General features: G+C 34.0%; 1 protein-coding gene across 1 annotated transcript in view; it reads left to right on the forward strand.

Annotated features, from left to right (window-relative positions):
• Positions 1 to 17,525, forward strand: part of Wdr44 (WD repeat domain 44) — an 89,127-nt gene that overhangs the window by 14,930 nt on the left and 56,672 nt on the right. Inside the window, exon 2 of the mRNA XM_077106379.1 lies at positions 16,301 to 16,334. Coding sequence (XP_076962494.1) covers positions 16,301 to 16,334 — 34 coding nt within the window. The remainder of the gene's footprint in view (positions 1 to 16,300; positions 16,335 to 17,525) is intronic.

Raw genomic sequence — 17,525 nt, forward strand, 5'->3', positions numbered from 1 at the left:
CCAAGTTTTTTGAGGAATCTCCATACTGCTTTCCACAATAGTGGCACCAATTTGCAGTCCCACCAGCAGTATATGAGTGTACCTTTTTCCTCACATCCTCGCTAACATTTATTGTTGCCTGTATTCTTGATAATTGCCATTCTGACTGGAGTGAGTTGAAATCTCAGTGAAGTTTTAATTTGCATTCCTCTAATTGCTAGAGATGTTGAATATTTTTTCATATATTTGTTGATTGATTGTTTGGTTTTGATTTCTGATTTTTGCTGCTGCATTTTTTTTCCTGCCTGGCCTCAGTTGGCAATAATAGGACTCCAGGTCAGTGTTTTCTGAGCACTAGAATCCTTCTGATTCCATGCTTAGACTTAGCACTTTAGTGTTGGTCTTGGTTTGCTATCAGATCTTACTATTTCAAGCTTGCTGGGCTTTAGAAATCAGAACCCTTTAATTAGCTGTTTACTTAAATGAGGGCTACTCCCTTATCTTTGCTCATAACCTGTTCACCTCAAAGACCTTAGAATCCCAGTACTTTCTTTGTACCAGCAAGCTGTTCTTTGTTCTGCTTGTTTCAGTTGCTTGAAACACTGCTTAAGCTCATCTTACTTTTTGTTTTGTTTTGTTTTTCTTATGGCAAAGGCAGAAGAGGGGGATAAAAACAAAATTACATTGTAGAGTGAGTCACCTTTCTATAAGAAACATGTTTCCCAAGCTACAGGCTTTATTCCACCAAACTCGCTCTATACTACTACTTCAATGTCATTGCTGCTTTTTACTTGGCTTCTTCATAGCCAGCCACTTTTTATTCTCTGAAAAAGAAGTAAGTCCTCTTAGGCACAAAAATAAAGACCTAGTTAGTCCATTTCTCTGTGCAGTGCCCAATTGTTTTGGTATATTTCTTTCATGAAATATAATAAGAAGTTTGGAAATGGTGATGTTAAGAATCAGATTGCACTAATATTTTATTTTTATATCATAGGAGGTGGTTTTTTGCGTTCCTAGTTGTTTAATTAAATGTGAAATAGATGGCAAATGTAGGTTTCGCCTGCACACTGATTTCTCCCTATTTGCAAAAGCCTTATAAGTTGTGTTTGTTTGTTTTCAGATAAATCTAATAGGTGGAGAAACACCAAACCCAAAAGGCAGAAAATCTGCCTATAGGTAACAGGTGAGAAACTAGAGGTAGGATAGCTTATGAGATCTGGCTCTTTGAAAATATAGAAATTCAATGTTCTTTTTAAAAAGTAGATTTAACTACTTATACCATGATTTTAAGTCCTAATTACCCTAAGGCATGAGTGATGAAGATCCAGTAATTGCCTGCAGGGAAACTAATGGTCAAAGCTCTGAAAAACCAACTTACATTCCTACTGTGGTCAACCATGTCAGTAGCTGATTTCAAAATGTGGGTTTTGCAGTGAGCCTAGTAAGGCAGTTCAAGTTGCTTCTATTTAGGGAATCTAATCTATGGGTTTTTTTTTTTTTTTTTTTTTTTTTGGTACCAGGGGTGATTAACCACTGAGCCACATCCCCAGCCCCCATATTTTATTTAGAGACAGATCTCACTAAGTTGCTTAGGGCCTCGTTAGGTTGCTGAGGCTGGCTTTGAATTCACAATCCTCTTGCCTCAGTCTCCTGAGACCTGGGATTATAGGCCTGCCCCACTACACCTGGCTACATGGGTTCTTAATACACATTTGTATCTATTGCAATTCATATCTAGGTTCTATTAGTGCCTCTGGCGGTGGGAGGATGTTTAGAGTATAAGTTGACAGAATTGAGAAGCAAATTCTACTTCTTGTTGCAGAAGGTTCATCAGTTTTTTGATTGATATAGAAATAGTATATCTGAAATATTTCTATAGGGAGGAAAGTGTCCTAAAATAACTATATATGTAGTATGTGATTCTCTTTTTTAATGACAACATACTTTCAATTGATTAATCTAGAAAGTTAGCTGTTGATGTTTATTTTACCTATATCAGTTAACCTCATTTTGATTATGTTGAATGAGAATAGTTTTATATAAATATCTATATAAACAATGGCTATAAGTCAACTTAAATATCTAGAAATTTTGTCAGTTTGTTACAATAGCCTTCTTGAGTGTTTTTTTTTTGGGGGGGGGGGCGGAGGGAGTTATAGTATTTGCATTTACCCATATGCACTGAATGCCCTGTCCAGAAAAACTTTGACTGAATATGTAAATGTATAGATCTTTTCCCCCATTCAGTGAATGTTGTAAAATATTTAGAATATTTGTATAATGACATTGGCCATGTGATTCTTCCTTCTTAATTCTTTTAAACACACACCAGCATATCACAGGATTTTTTGGTTCATCTAATTAACTTGGGTATGAATTAGAGTTGCTGACAATGTACAGAACAGTCTGTTAAATTCCAATTTCAGATAAACAACAAATACATTTATATTATATTTTTCTGAAATTGGAATTTAACTGAACATTTTGTTTTTAGTTGCTAAATCTGGCAACCCTCGGTGGGGGAGAAATAGAGGGAAACTAGTGGATGTGGGTACAGTTTTAAGATTTAAGTACAACTGGAATGTATGCAATGCCAAGAGTGGCCTTTATACTTGACAGGAATAGATGATTTTTTTTTGGTACCAGGTATTGAACCCAGGTGCACTTAACCACTGAAGCACATCCCCAGCCCTTTTTTTTAAAAAAAATTTTTAATTGTAGATGGAAACAAACCTTTATTTTATGTATTTTTATGTGGTGCTGAGGATTGAGCCCAATGCCTCACATGTACTAGGCAAGCACACTACAGAGTTACAACTTCAGCTCCCCCAGCCTTTTTTTAATTTTTTTATTTTTTTAAATGGTCTCACCAAGTTGCTTAGGGCCTCACTAAGTTGCTAAAGCTGGCTTTGAACTTGCCGTCCTTCTGCCTCAGCCTCTTGAGCCATTGGGATTACCAGCATGTACTACCGCATTCCGCAGTGCAATGATATTTAGTGTCCAACTTTTTTTTTTCTTTGAAATACATCAGTGAAAACAGAGCTCACAAATGACAAAACTTACCAATGTATTGTTTATATATATATGCATGTTTTGATGAAACTTTTTAAAAATGAAAAAGTTAAGGGAACCATACGTAAAATCTGGGATAATGGATACCTCTATGGGAGAGACAGGCAAATGGGGTAGAGTACACAGTAAGCTGCACTGCTATTGCAGCTGTTCTAATTGGTAAAATGTAAAGTGGTGAGTCGCAGGAGTTCATATTACTTATTATGTGTCATAATTAATTATATGTAAAGATTGAATATTTCTTCTCCAAGATACTTGGGATAAAAGTGGTTTGAATTTTAGATTTGTTTTATTTCATATTATTTTGGATTTCAGAATATTTACATGTACATACTTAGATATCTTAGGGACAGGACTCAGGTCTAAACATGAAATTCATCTATTTCTTATACACATTTTTTGGGAGGGTACTGGGGATTGAACTCAGGGGCACTTGACCACTGAGCCACATCCCCAGCCCTATTCTGTATTTTATTTAGAGACAGGGTCTCACTGAATTGCTTAGCACATCGCCAGTGCTGAAGCTGACTTTGAATTCTGGATCCTTCTGTCTCAGCCTCCCAAGCTGCTGGGATTACAGGCATACACCACCATTCCCAGCTTTATACACATATCTTAAAGGTAATCTTCCATAATATTTTTAGTGTGCCTGCACTTTGATTACCACTTGTCACTTGAGGGCCACTATGGAATTTTCCACTTGTGACATATTGGCTTTCAGAATGTTTCAGATGTTGGAGCATTTTGGATTTCAGATGTTTGGATTGAGGTTCTCAATCTGTATGTGCTGCATATACTCTTGTATATATCAAATATAGAATGGCAGATCAAAAGTTAAAACATAAACTTAAATAAGAAAGTTATTCCATGTATTAAGTTTCACTGTATATACTTTGCAAAATAAATCCAAAAAATAAAGTCAAGAGGCATTAACTAGTTTCTCAGAGATCAGATCAAGTAATTAATAGAATTTAGAATGATTACTTATCATATAATACATCTAAAATTAACTTCTCAGTTTATAAAATTTTCATTTTTATCATTTGACCTCTACAGTAACAAGCTTCAGTTTTTTTTTACTTAGAAAAAGTGATGGTTCAGATGTGTTATGTGTCAAGTTAAAAGAAGAAAACAGCATGCATAAAGATTTGATTAAATCAAATGGCCAAGGTATAAATTTTAAGATTTGTAGGGCAGAGCAAAAATCACAAAGAACTCTGCTCTCCTTGATTAATTTTTTAAAAATTAGATTTCTAACTCCTCTCACCTAAGAACTGTAGTCACGTGCTGCATATTGACCTTTTTGGTTAGCAAGAGACTTACATAGATGACAGTGGTTCCATAAGATTTATCTTGCCTAGTGACTTAGTTTGTGTAAGAACATTCTCTCAGCCGGGTGCAATGTTGTATGCCTATAATCTCAGAGGCTTCAAAGGCTGAGCAGTGGAATCACAAGTTCAAGCCCAGCCTCAGCAATTTAGTGAGACCCCTATCTCTAAATAAACTACAAAAAAGGACTGGAGATGTGGGCTCAGTGGCTAAGCACTCCTGGGTTCAATCTCCATTATCAAAAAAGAGAACATTCTCTGGTGTTCACGCAATGACAAAATTGCCTAATGACACATTTCTCAGAGTATGTCCCCATTATTAATCCATGTATGACTGTATTTGGACAGTTTGCAACCATCGGTAAATAGAAAAATTCATCTTTAGCAAGCACCAGTTTAGGGCAAGCTAAAGTGTTTTGTGTCCATTTACTTAGTGTTTTAAAGCACTTCTAGTTCTCAGTATCCTTGTATAATTTTCTGTGGTAGAAATAGCTGGAGGGCTGTTCCAGGAAGCCTTTCTAAATATAATCCTTTCTCCCTGTTATATACTCTTGAGTGCCCCTCTGTGCTTCCAGGAGATTATTGCTTATGTCTCTCATTGAAAGTATTGAAATTATCTGTTCATGTATTTGCCTTCCCACCAGATTGTGACCTCTCTGTGGGCAGAGGCTCAATCGTTCTCATCCTCCCCCCCTCCAATGCCTGGCAGTGCCTGGCACATGGTAGACAACCAGTAATGGTTTGTTGATTAATGAAGGAACTTAAGGGGTCAACCAACTTAAATCTAACTCCTTCATTTCACAGGTGGAAATCTAAACTCTTCATTTAGAGAGATTAAGAAATAGAAGCAGACCAGAGTGGTTATCCATTCCAGACTTCTGCAGTGCCCCTGTTAAGGTTATTATTCAGTTTCTGTTTGAATATCAGGGAAGCAGCTCATTTCTGTTTCTAAACTCCAATGGATAACTAAACTCATTAGGTTAAGCAGAATACCCACTTAGTCCTTGTTCTGCTGTATGATGCCTGAAACATTTAAAGACAGCAGCTGCTTTTCTTTTTTCTTATTCTCCAGGTTAGCCATTCTTGTTTCTTTGTAGCATTCCACTTCAGTATTTATAGCATTTATGAAGTTGATTTCTCTCTTTTGGATATATTCCATTTTATCAATGTACCTTTTTTAAGATGTGATAATCCAAATAGTACACAATATTCTTAAGTGTGCTCTTTTCAGTGAGAAATTCCAGAACACTCATACCCCCCTTGCTCTGGACATAATGATTCTACTAATGGTTCAGTCTAAGAGCACATTAGCTCTTTGGCAGCCATGTTATGACCTTTACTCTATCCAAGCCATCAACAAAAATACTAAAATGTTTTCACCTGGTTTCTGTTAAGCCACAACTTCCTTCCCCATGCATTTTACATTTATCCCTACTACATTTCATTCTGTTAAGATTTGATTCATTTCTCTAGTCTGTTGAAGTATTTTGAATCCTTTTGCCCATTATAATACCTACCCATCCCAACTTTTTGTCATCTGCAAATTTGGAAGATACACCATCAGTGTCCTCATCTAAGACATTAGTAAGAATATCAAAGTAGGATAGGGAACTTACTGCTTTAATCTGTATATTTCTGTGTACAGTAGTCCCTTTTTATTAATGTGTTTAAGAAATTTGTTTGGAGTCAGGTGCAGTGGCACATGCCTATAACCCCAGGTATGAGGAGACTGAAGCAGGGGGATCCGGAGTTTGAGGCCAGCCTGGCCAATACAGTGAGACTCAGTCTCAGAAAAGAAATTTGTATTTTATTGACAAAAAATGAATCTGTCTATAGTTTGTGGCATATGCCTGTTCAGTGTTGACTCTTAGAGTGTTTTCCTCTTCCATTTTCCCAGTTTTTTTCAAAGGTTTTTGATAGAAATTGAGCTCATAATTCTCAGATTTACTAAGAAATAGTTTGTCTGGGACCATAGAGCTGAACTTATTTGGAATAGTCAGGTACTTTCATCTCTTTGAATGTTTCAGGATTCTATAAGTCATTCTACAATTGGTTTTTCCCTTTATGGTTTGTCTATTAAAGATCTTAATTGGAAAAAAATATTAAACACTTTTTACATTATAATATTGTATACTTATCCACATATAAACAGCCTGCACTTTTTGTTCTTGTTGAATATAATTCAAGAAAATGTTTTTTGTGACATTTTTTGAAATTTTGAACATCATGAGCATCAGCTTTCTGATACTTTTATTACAGTTTTTTTTTTTTTTGTGTGTGTGTGTGTGTGTGTGAGAGAGAGAGAGAGAGAGAGAGAGAGAGAGAGAGAGAGAGATTTTCCTTGGATATGTGCCCATTCCATCTCTCCAATATCTCCTGCAGTTTTTCCTTTAAAATATGACTTGTGACATGTAACCATAGAGATGCAATCAACAAAATTTAGATCATGTGAAATTTTACAGGATGAGCAACCTAATTTCTTCAATATAAAAATTGCAAGAAAATAAAAGATTGAGGGGGAGCCTACTGATTGAAATAGACATGTTATCTGATTGCAATATATGAACCTCGTTTGAAATGAACCAACTGTAACAAAAAATTGAGGCAAACTGGGAAATCAGAATGTTGACTATATAAAATAAGAAATGGTTAAATTTTATAATGGTCTTATGGTTATGTTTTAAAGAGAAGTTTATGTTCTTTTTAGGTACATACTAAAAAGTTTATGGGGAAATGAAATTGTTTCTGATATTTGCTTTAAAATCTGACAGGACTGGAGGAAAGGGTATGCTGTAGATGGACATAACACCTTTATCTTTTTATGTGGTGCTGAGAATCAAACCCAGTGCCTCCCACATGTGAGGCGAGCACTCTACCACTGAGCCACAACCCCAGCCCAAAAGGGTATTTATTGATCATTGTTTAACACAGTCATCATGTTGTATGTATGGGTCCATGATATTATTCTCCCAGCTTTGTGTATGTTTGAAATATCCATAATTAAAAACTGGAAAAACTCCCCCCAATTATTTTTTATTATTGCATAAATTGTTACTGTCTGATTTAAGTCTGAAACTCAGGTCTCCTGATTCTAACTCATGCTCTTTTATTGTTTAGCTAAAGTTCCAGCAATTCTACTTCAATATTGATGATATATTTTTCTTTCAGTGTCTGGAAACCCCAAGCTTTGCCTAGAAAATTGGTGGATAAATTCTAGATAAATCAAGGCTTTAATATATTGTTATAGTTTTAATTAATTGGCTACCAATCCATTGAAAACTTGAAGGGACATTAGAATTAATAGGGTATTATATGGTTTGTTGGAAACTGCAAAGGAACTCCTTGATGACCTAGTCTAAACTAGTTTTTTTGTTGTTGTTATTTGGTTGGTTTTATGTTTTGTTTTTGATAGTGGAGATTGAACCCACATGCCAAGTAAAGTTCTACTACTGAACTGTATATACCCCAGCCTAACTAGGGCTTTTGTCCTTAGCATAATTTCTAAGATGGCAGGGATATTGTTTGTTTTGTTCACTACTTTACCCCAAACATCTAACACCATACCTGGTATATGATAAGAAATAAGTAAAAGTTAAATGAAGTTAATTTAACCTCTTTTGGTCTCATTTTCCTTTAATTATTAATATTTCTTCAAACACTAAAAAATTACTCTTGACTTCTAACTCATTTTTAAAAATCCTTTGGGGATTTTTAATGAATTACTGTAAATCTCTTTAATACTAGGTAATATCAATAGGTAGGCAACATGTTCACTTTTAATAACTTGTTATTTAAAAAAAACAGTAGTTATATGTTGCATCCAAATCTGAAAAAAATAACCTATTGCTATATACTGTGTGTGTATGTGTGTGTGTGTGTGTGTGTGTGTGTGTGTGTGTGTTTTACTAGAGACTGAACTCAAGGCCTTATGCTTGCTAGGCATGGGTATATATTTTCTGTTGGATTGATTTTTGTTTCTATAAAGTAAATGTATACTCTTCTCAGCATATTAGATTAGAGAGTCAGGTTTAGCAAGTTTCAAAGTCCAGCCATATAAGAGGATTGATAAAACATTGCTTTGCTTGCATATTTGCATGATTCACTGCAGTTGTATTGAATGCAGTACTATTATGTGAGAGATTATAAAGGATTTGACAGTTTACTTCCTATGAATCTCAGCAACTCTTGGGTAAGTTGCTCATTAGATACATATACTTTGTGACTGGGTACCTATGCTTGGGAGTAATAACCTTATTATTCTAATGAAATTTTGCTTCATATGTCTGAAGGTTATGGCTGGATCAGGTTAGAATTTATAAAAGAAAAATACTATCTACAAAAAATACTACTACTATCCTATAGTATTACCAGAGCAACATTTTGTAACTACATGAAAATTTTTAAATAGTGACTATTTTGAAGATATTAAAATATATTGCTACTGGACACCAGTACCCTAGCTTCAAAAGGAAAACTACTATAATTAACAATGCCAGAGCCTGGCATGGTGGTGTATGCCTATAATCCCAGCAACTTGGGAAATTGAAGCAGAAGGATCACAAGTTCAAGGCCAGCCTTAGCAGTTTAGCGAGACTCTATCTGCAGATAAAAAGTAAAAAGGACTGGAGATGTATCTCAGTAGTAAAGTGCCCCTGAGTTCAATACCCAGTACCAAAAAAAAAAAGAGTAAAGCAAAACAAAAACTAAATGAATTGGGACTAGAGAAAGTATCTACCACATTATTTTATATTCAAGCATGAAATTTGTTAGTATAAACTGAATGTTAGTATATGAATATAACTCATAGAATACAGGATATAGTGAATCAAAATATTCTGTCTTTGAAAGTTGCTGAAGTAATAATCTAAAAATCACTTTTACATGCAATATGTAAGTAGAAGCCACACTACTTTTAGTATTTGTAAGTCATGTTTTCTTCTTAGTAGAATACCAATATTATTTAAAGCAGAGTTTATTTTAAAACTGTTTTGGAAATTGTTTTTCATGTTTAAATGTAATAACACAGTTGATAGACACTGTCTTCAATTTGGGAAGCTACTGCAAACTTAAAATTTTACTTTGTTTTCTACATTGATCTGAGCAATGATCTTTTGTATTTAACCCCAAAAGCATAGATGGCAAAAGCAACAGTAGACAAAGCTCCTGCACAGCAAATGAAAGGGTTAACAGAGTAAAGAAACAGCCTATGGGTTGGGAGAAAATATTTGCAAAGCACTTATCTTATATATGGTTGATATCCACAATATAACTAGGTGGAGTAGCTGGCACATACCTGTAATCTGAGTTACCTGGGAGGCTGAGGCAGGAGCACTAGTTCGAGGCCAGCTTTAGCAATTTATGCCCCAAGCAATTTGGCAAGACCCTGTCTCAAACAAAAAAATAAGAAGAACCAGGGGTGGAGCTCAGTGGTAAAGCATCCCTGGGTTTAATCCCCAGTTCCATAAAGAGGAAAAAAAGGAATATCCAAGGTATATCAGGAACTTGGACAATTTAATAGCAGGCAGAAAAAAGTTAAAAGACCTGAAAATCCAGGCACAATTGGGCATGCTTTTAATCCCAGTGGCTAGGGAGACTGAGACAGGAGGATTGCAAATTCTAAGCCAGCCTCAGCAATTTAGCAAGGCCCTGTCTCAAAAAATAAATAAAACAAGCTTGGGATATAACTCAGTGGTAAAGCACCTCTGGTTTTCAATCCCCAATAATCCCCCCCCCAAAAAAAATACCTGAAGAAACATTTATCAAAAGAAATATAGATGGGCTAGGGTTGTGCCTAGTGGTGAAGCGCTTGCCTAGCATGTGTAAGGCACTGGGTTCAATTCTCAGCACTGCATATAAATAAATAAAATAAAGGTCCTTTGACAATTTAAAAAAAAAGAAAAGAAATACTGATGGCCTATATGTATATGAAAAAGTATTCAGCATCACTAATCATAAATGTGATGCAAATTAAAATCACAATGAGATCTCACCCCATACCTGTTAGAATAACTATTATCTAAAAGATAGTAGTGTTGGTGAGGATGTGGAAAAAAAGGGAAGCCTTGTACATTGTTGGTGGGAATGTAAATTAGTATAGCCATTGTGGAAAACATTATGAAAATGCCTCAAGAAACTAAAAATAGGACTACCACATGATCCAGTAATCCCACAATTGAATATATATACAAAAGAAAGGAAGTCAGTATATCAAAGAGATATCTGTATTTCTATGTTTCTTGCAGCATTATGTGTAATACCAAGATAGAGACTCAAGGTGAATGTTCATCAGTGGATAAATGGATAAAGGAAATGTGATATATATATATATATACACACACACACACACACACACACACATACACACACACACAATGGAATATTCAGCCATAAAAAGAAGAAAATTTTTATTTAAAACAACATGGATGAGGGCTGGGGTTCTGCTCAGTGGTAGAGTGCTTACCTAGCATGTGTGAGGCACTGGGTTCAATCAGCACCACATAAAAACGAAATAAAGATATTATGTCCTCCTACAATTAAAAAAAAAACACAGATGAACCTAGAATACATTAAGTTAAGTGAAATAAACAAGGCACAGAAAAACAAATGCTTCATGATCTCACATTTGAAATCTAACAAATTCATAGAAATGAGGGGCTGGAGAGAAAGGGAGGTATGGGAAGATGCTGATCAAAGTGTATAAAGTTTCAATTAGGAGGAATCAAATTTTAAGATCTATTATACAGCATGTGACTGAAGTTTATAATATTGTGTTTCAAAATTGCTAAAAGCATAAATGTCAAATATTCTTACCATAAAGAAATAATAAGGGCTAGGGTTATAGCTCAGTTGGTAGAGTACTTGCCTTGCAATGCATAAGGCCCTGGGTTCTATCCCCAGCACCACAAAATAAAAAAAGCCAAGAAATAATAAGTATCCAAAGTGATGGATATATTAGTTAGCTTGTGATTTAGTCAATCTATGATGCATATATATATCAGAACATCTCATTTAATATTTTTAGTTTTAAAACATTTACCATGTTTGCAATCTAATGTTGAAATTTAGTTCAGTTTTGTTTTTGCTATTAGGTATGCAAGGAAATTCAGTTCCTTAATGTTGTATTATTGTTTAGCATTAACTTAAAAACTCAGCTAATCAGATAACAAATGCATCAAACATATTTGAACCCTATGATAAAAGTTTCTGAAATGAAAAATGAACTTTCAAAGTTCTCATTTTGGTTTGTTAGATTTACTTTGAAGTGGGATCCACTTCCAACATTATTTAATATGTCTACATGTAACTTTAGGGTTTACTGAAAGATTTTCCACTTATAGTACTGTTAAAAAAGGTTATTTTAGGGGCTGGGATTGTGGCTCAGCAGTAGAGCACTCACCTAGCACATGCGAGGCGCTGGGTTTGAGCCTCAGCACCACATAAAAATAAATAAAATAAAGGTATTGTGTCCAACTGCAACTAAAAAAATATTTTTAAAAAAGGTTATTTTATGTAGGCATTTGAGTGGGCTTTTTCTGGAAAAAATTATAGACTCTAACATATTAAAAGGAAATTTTTAATCTGCCTTATTCAGCATCTACAGAATACTTGAAGAAATATTTTTCAAGTTAACTAGAGGTAGTAAATAAAACTTCTGAATGTGTGTGTCTGTTTGGTTATGTCCATGTTTTATATACTACATCTCAAATTTAGGGGAAACCAGACAGTATAAATTTAGATCATTAATCTTGGTGTAAATTATATCTTTACTCCGTAACTAACAAAGGTTCTTAAGATAAAATTTCCTAAAATTACATAAACTCTACAAACCCTTGCATAAGATCTTGCAGCTAATTTGTGGGAGAGCCAAGAGTAGAATTTAATTTTCTTGACGTCTAGTGCCTCATTTCTCCTTCCCACACCAAACTTGACCTGAATGGTTGTTTTCTTCAGACACATAAATACTCTGAACTAGTATGATTTTATCTTTGCCTTGAAAATAGTTACCAAGCCACAGAGAAGTTGAATTGTCTAGAAATACAGAAGATGGTTAACAACTCATTTAGCTGGCAGCCACTTCTTTGGTAATGACAATTCTCAAATACAGCCAAATGCTTAAAAAAATAAAAAGCATATTGAAAATCTCTCAATGATCAAAAGAAGTGCCACAAAGCCCATAATAAGGTCATGTACATAAAGTCTCCTGGAGAGACTCCCCAAATCCCTATTCTTTCTTTACCATATATTTTTAAAAATCTGGCTTCCTGGGCTGGGGCTGTAGCTCATTGGTAGAGTGCCTGCCTCACACATGTGGGGCACTGGGTTCGATCCTCAGCACCACATAAAATTAAATTAAGATATTGTGACCAACTACAACTAAAAACTATATATATTAAAAAAATCTGGCCTCCCAGTTCAATACAGGTTAGAAACAAAAATTAAAAATGGGAAGAAAGCTTTTAAAGGTAGGCACCTGGCCAATTGTAAGAAGTGACTACTTAAACTGAGGAAGGAAACACAAAACTCTAAGACATTCCAAACATAGTAGCCTGGGGTACTTTGGTGTGAACACAAATAAATTCCCTGCATTTTAGAGTTTTAGAGTCCCAGGAGGGCATTATTGTATTAATATATTATGTATGAGTAATAATTAAAGAAGAAAGGGAAATTTGTATATCCTTTGTTTGGGAAGATATTTTGAAGGGATAGTTTATTGAAACTGTAAGACCAAGCCTATTCATATACATGTACTTATTTTTTTAAAAAAATTGTATTTGTAGATGGACAGCATGCCTGTATTTTATTTGTTTATTTTTATGTAGTGCTAAGGAACGAATCCAATGTCTCACACATGCGAGGCAAGTGCTCTTCTACTGAGCTATAGCCTCAAACCTATATGTACTTATTTATAATCTGCTTTTGAAAGTTTTTATTCAAAAAATAGTTAAAAGGTAATGGTTATGAGCTGAGTGTGGTGGTGCACACATGTAATCTTAGTGACTTGGGAAGCTGAGGGAGGAGGGTTGCAAGTTTGAAGCCAGCCTAGGCAATTTACTGACACAATATCTCAAAAAAAGAAATAAAAGATTAGGGATATAACTCAGTGGTAAAGTACCCTTGGATTCAATCCCTAGTAACACAAACATCCTAGTTATAAAAATTTTGTTAATGTGCTACTATTTGAGTTGGAGTAAACTGATTAAGTCAAAGGCTTTTGAATGCTGACCTGTTTTTAACAACTACAGTTAATGCCTGACTTGTCAAGGCCAGGAAATGAACTAATGAATTGTTCCATATGTAAAATTTCTAGAGAAATGGAACTTTCCTTTGAGTGCCAAACTTTTGATAAGAAAGGAAGCAATATTATAAAGTGATTGAAACAGTGGGCCCTGGAGTACATACATAAGGTCATTCCAGCCCTACTATTTACTAACTATGCAGTTTAAATGATTGTTTCTGACCTAAGTCAGATTTTTGTTATGTGACATAGGGGAAAATAATATAACTACCAAACAGGGGTCATGAAGACCAAAGCCAGTTAAAATATTAACATAGTTTGGGGCACATATTTAATAAAGGATAGTCATTGTTTTATTATTACTTACAAGGCCCCTTTTAAGAAAACTTCTAATCGGGATATTACATAATTAGCCAACTTTAAAAATTATAAATATTTTGATTTTTACTTGGTGTTGATGTTATATATGTGGGTCAAAAATTTGATCACAAAAGAATTCTAATCTTACAGACTACCCTGGTAACAAAGTTCTAGGTTTAATAGATTGGAACAATCTAAGACCTTAACAACTTTATAATTCTTAAAATATGCTTCAAACGTGAATGTCTTTGTTACCAGTTCTTGGTTTAATGACAACACCAGTTGCAAGCAAGATCCCATTTTAATCATTAGCTCAATATAATATTATTAGGTAGAAGTTCAGTGTCACCAAGATGACAGAGGCAAGGTACAAGAAAAATGCTAGTAGAGGTTAGGACAAGAAGATGAGTCATCATGTCCCTGTTTATGATAAGTCCAGTTACCATAACAACTCCCGCCACAGGTTCAGTATTCTAAAATAACCAATGGAGGTAAAGTGGACAGTATTCTATTTAGGTTTTATAAGATAACTAATGGGAGCAAATGGAGTACGGTCTTCAGTCAGGTCCATATAGGGAAGAGAATGCCGTATAGCTCAGCATATAAGACACTAATTTCCAGACATAGATCCTTGAACCACTCTTTCTTGTTCAGCCCACTCCATTCTATCTTTGGAACGCTACTTTCAGCTTCACTGTCAATAAATCTGTACTTCACCTGTTACTTGTGTGTGTCTTACTCAGTTCTTTGTTTGGGACACCAAAGACCTGAATCCCAACTAGACACCCCAATGATAACAATCTGGCTTTTTCCTCATGCTCTCTGTTATTAAGGCTGTAGGGTACCTTTTCTGTATTCCATTGACTGATCTTAGGCTCCTCGGTACTGACAGACTGCCAAAGTACCTTTGAGAAGCATGTAGCATTTCAAAGCTGCTGAAGAAATTACTGCTTAGAGTGTGGGCCCCAGATATTCTCACTGAATCCTCATAGTAGTCCTGAATAAATGGTTTTATCCCTTTTTACACAGGATGAGACAGGGACTTAGAGAAGCTGAAACTATTTGATCACACATAGGATAAATGGCAGAAATGATAATTCAAGCAAGGTTCATCTTCTCTAAAGCCTGTTTTCACTGTGTCCCTTGTCTCTGAAAAGGAAGTAATTCCTCTGCATAATCTGAAATATCTCTATATGTGTTGAAAATTGGCCAATAACAGATTCTGTGAATAAATAGCTGGAAAGTGCTCTTTATGAGCTGTGTGATAGAGTAAAAGGGATAAAACCATTTACTCAAGGTCTTGAAGGTGCCTTTCAACTCAAAGTTGTATCATCTGGTATCATTGTAGCTTATTTATAAAAACTTAGAAATGAAATGGCATGTTAATTATTTAAAATTATATTATTATATGTGTCTTTCTCCCTTGTGCTTTGAAGCAGATATCAGACTGTTCTTATTTGGAAAAGAATGTGAGGGATGAAAATAATTGGTGAAAAGTTACTTTTTAAAATTGATATATCTAGAGTAGTCTATGTTTAAGAATAAAATTTTACTCCAGTATAAAAAATGAGCTGATAAGAAAAATGATTATCTTCAAAGGCAACTGTAACTATCTAATGCACATGAAATTTTTCAACACTAGAAATCAAAGTGCAAATTAAAACAATGATGAGATATACTTTTGCCTGTCAAATAAGTGAAAAATTTTAAAAACATTCATTTTTGACAGAGGTATTAACAATAATTTATAAAGCAGTGGGAGTATAAATAACTGCTGTTTTGGATGGCAATTTGAAAATTTCTCAAAATTCTGAAAAGTTTGTGTATTTTTGGCTTATAGTTCCACTGTTAGAAAAGTTTACTTTAAGGAAATTTATCATTGAGTTGAAATTTATTTACGGGGATGCTTGCCATATATATTTGAATATATGTATATGTTTGCTATATATATATATATATATATATACACACACACACACACACACACACACACACATACACACACACACACATATATATTTGAACACCATATGTATGTGTTTGTGTGTATGTTTATTTATACATATATATATAGTGTTACATACATATATATTTTATATTTATAGTGTTCAAATCTCTAGGTCATAAGATTATAAATCATCTTAATTTTATACTGATTTTTGACATTTTCATATTCTCTATATGCAGGCAAGAATTTTCAGTCACAAAATATATGTTTATTAAAATGCAGGTTTGGCTTTAACAGTGTATAAAAGTAGTTTAACTTCTTATCTCTTCTATTCAGCACCTCATTGTTTTTTGTTTTTTGTTTTTTATTTCTGAACAGGTCTCCAGGAAAAGCTGGGCTTTCATCATTCAAGGTCAGTGTGCTTTCTTAAAGATGTGTTTATAGAAATCATATACACTTTTCATTTATTTTCTTATTTATGTAATTTGTCATTTTCCTTATTTTGCTTTAAAAAAAATTTTTTATTCAACAATATTGTCATTATATCCTATTGAGTATAATTAGGTATTCTAGAAATACCTAACCAAATATTATGCTGTAAGGAAAGGGTTATAAATATTTTTTAGATTTTTCACTATTTTTCTTTGGTTTTTAGAATAAAAAGAACACTTTGTAATACTTTGTGGGTATGTTAACTAAAAAAAGTAGTACTTGTATGACAAAAACATTTGTATACTTCTTGTGGGCTCATGAATTTGTACCATCATTATATATTAAAATAAATCCCAGCCTTATATTATCCAAGCAGAATAGTTTGGTAATGAGATATTATGCCAGTGAGAACCTTCATTTTTTTCTTTTGTGGTGTAGAGATCAGACTCAGGGCCTTACACATGCTAGTCAAGTGCTCTACCACTATACCCCAGTCCCTTAAGAGAGACCCATTTCAAGAACAAGAATGTCACCAAACAGAACTATTTACATCAAATAGAGTATGTATTATATATGTGTGTGTTTGTGTACCTATAATCTCAAGCATGCCCTTTTTTTCAGCTCTAGTACACTTCTTTTGTACATATTGGATGCCAGTCTCTTTGATAAATTGTGGTATACTTATTTGGAATATTCTACAGCAATAGAAATGAATGAATTATTTACATACAATAACACGAATGAATTTTAGCCCCAGAATATTGGGTGGGAGCAATCCATAGAAAAATATGGACTCTATTATTCCCTTTATATTAACTTTAAAAAGCATGCCAAATCAAAGAGATTATTTAGGGATAGATGGTTTAGGGATACAAGCATGCTCAAATTACAAATAATTCAAAGGGAATAATAAAGACAAATTTTAAGCTCTTGTTCATTTCTAAGGAGGTGAAACTATAAAAGAAATAGAGAACAATACAGACTTGAAAGGTAAATAGTATTGAATTTGTTTTTAAACAGAGCACTTAAAGTTATATCATAATTAATTCCTTGTATTTTATAAAAAAATAACATTTACTCAATATTTAATAAAAGTAATATTAAAAGTAATATATGTACATGGTTAAAATTTGCTCAAGGCAAAGGTATATGATTGAAAATGTACTTTTTT

The sequence above is a fragment of the Callospermophilus lateralis genome, chromosome X (genome assembly GCF_048772815.1).
Source record: "Callospermophilus lateralis isolate mCalLat2 chromosome X, mCalLat2.hap1, whole genome shotgun sequence".
NCBI classification, from domain to species: Eukaryota; Metazoa; Chordata; class Mammalia; order Rodentia; family Sciuridae; genus Callospermophilus; species Callospermophilus lateralis.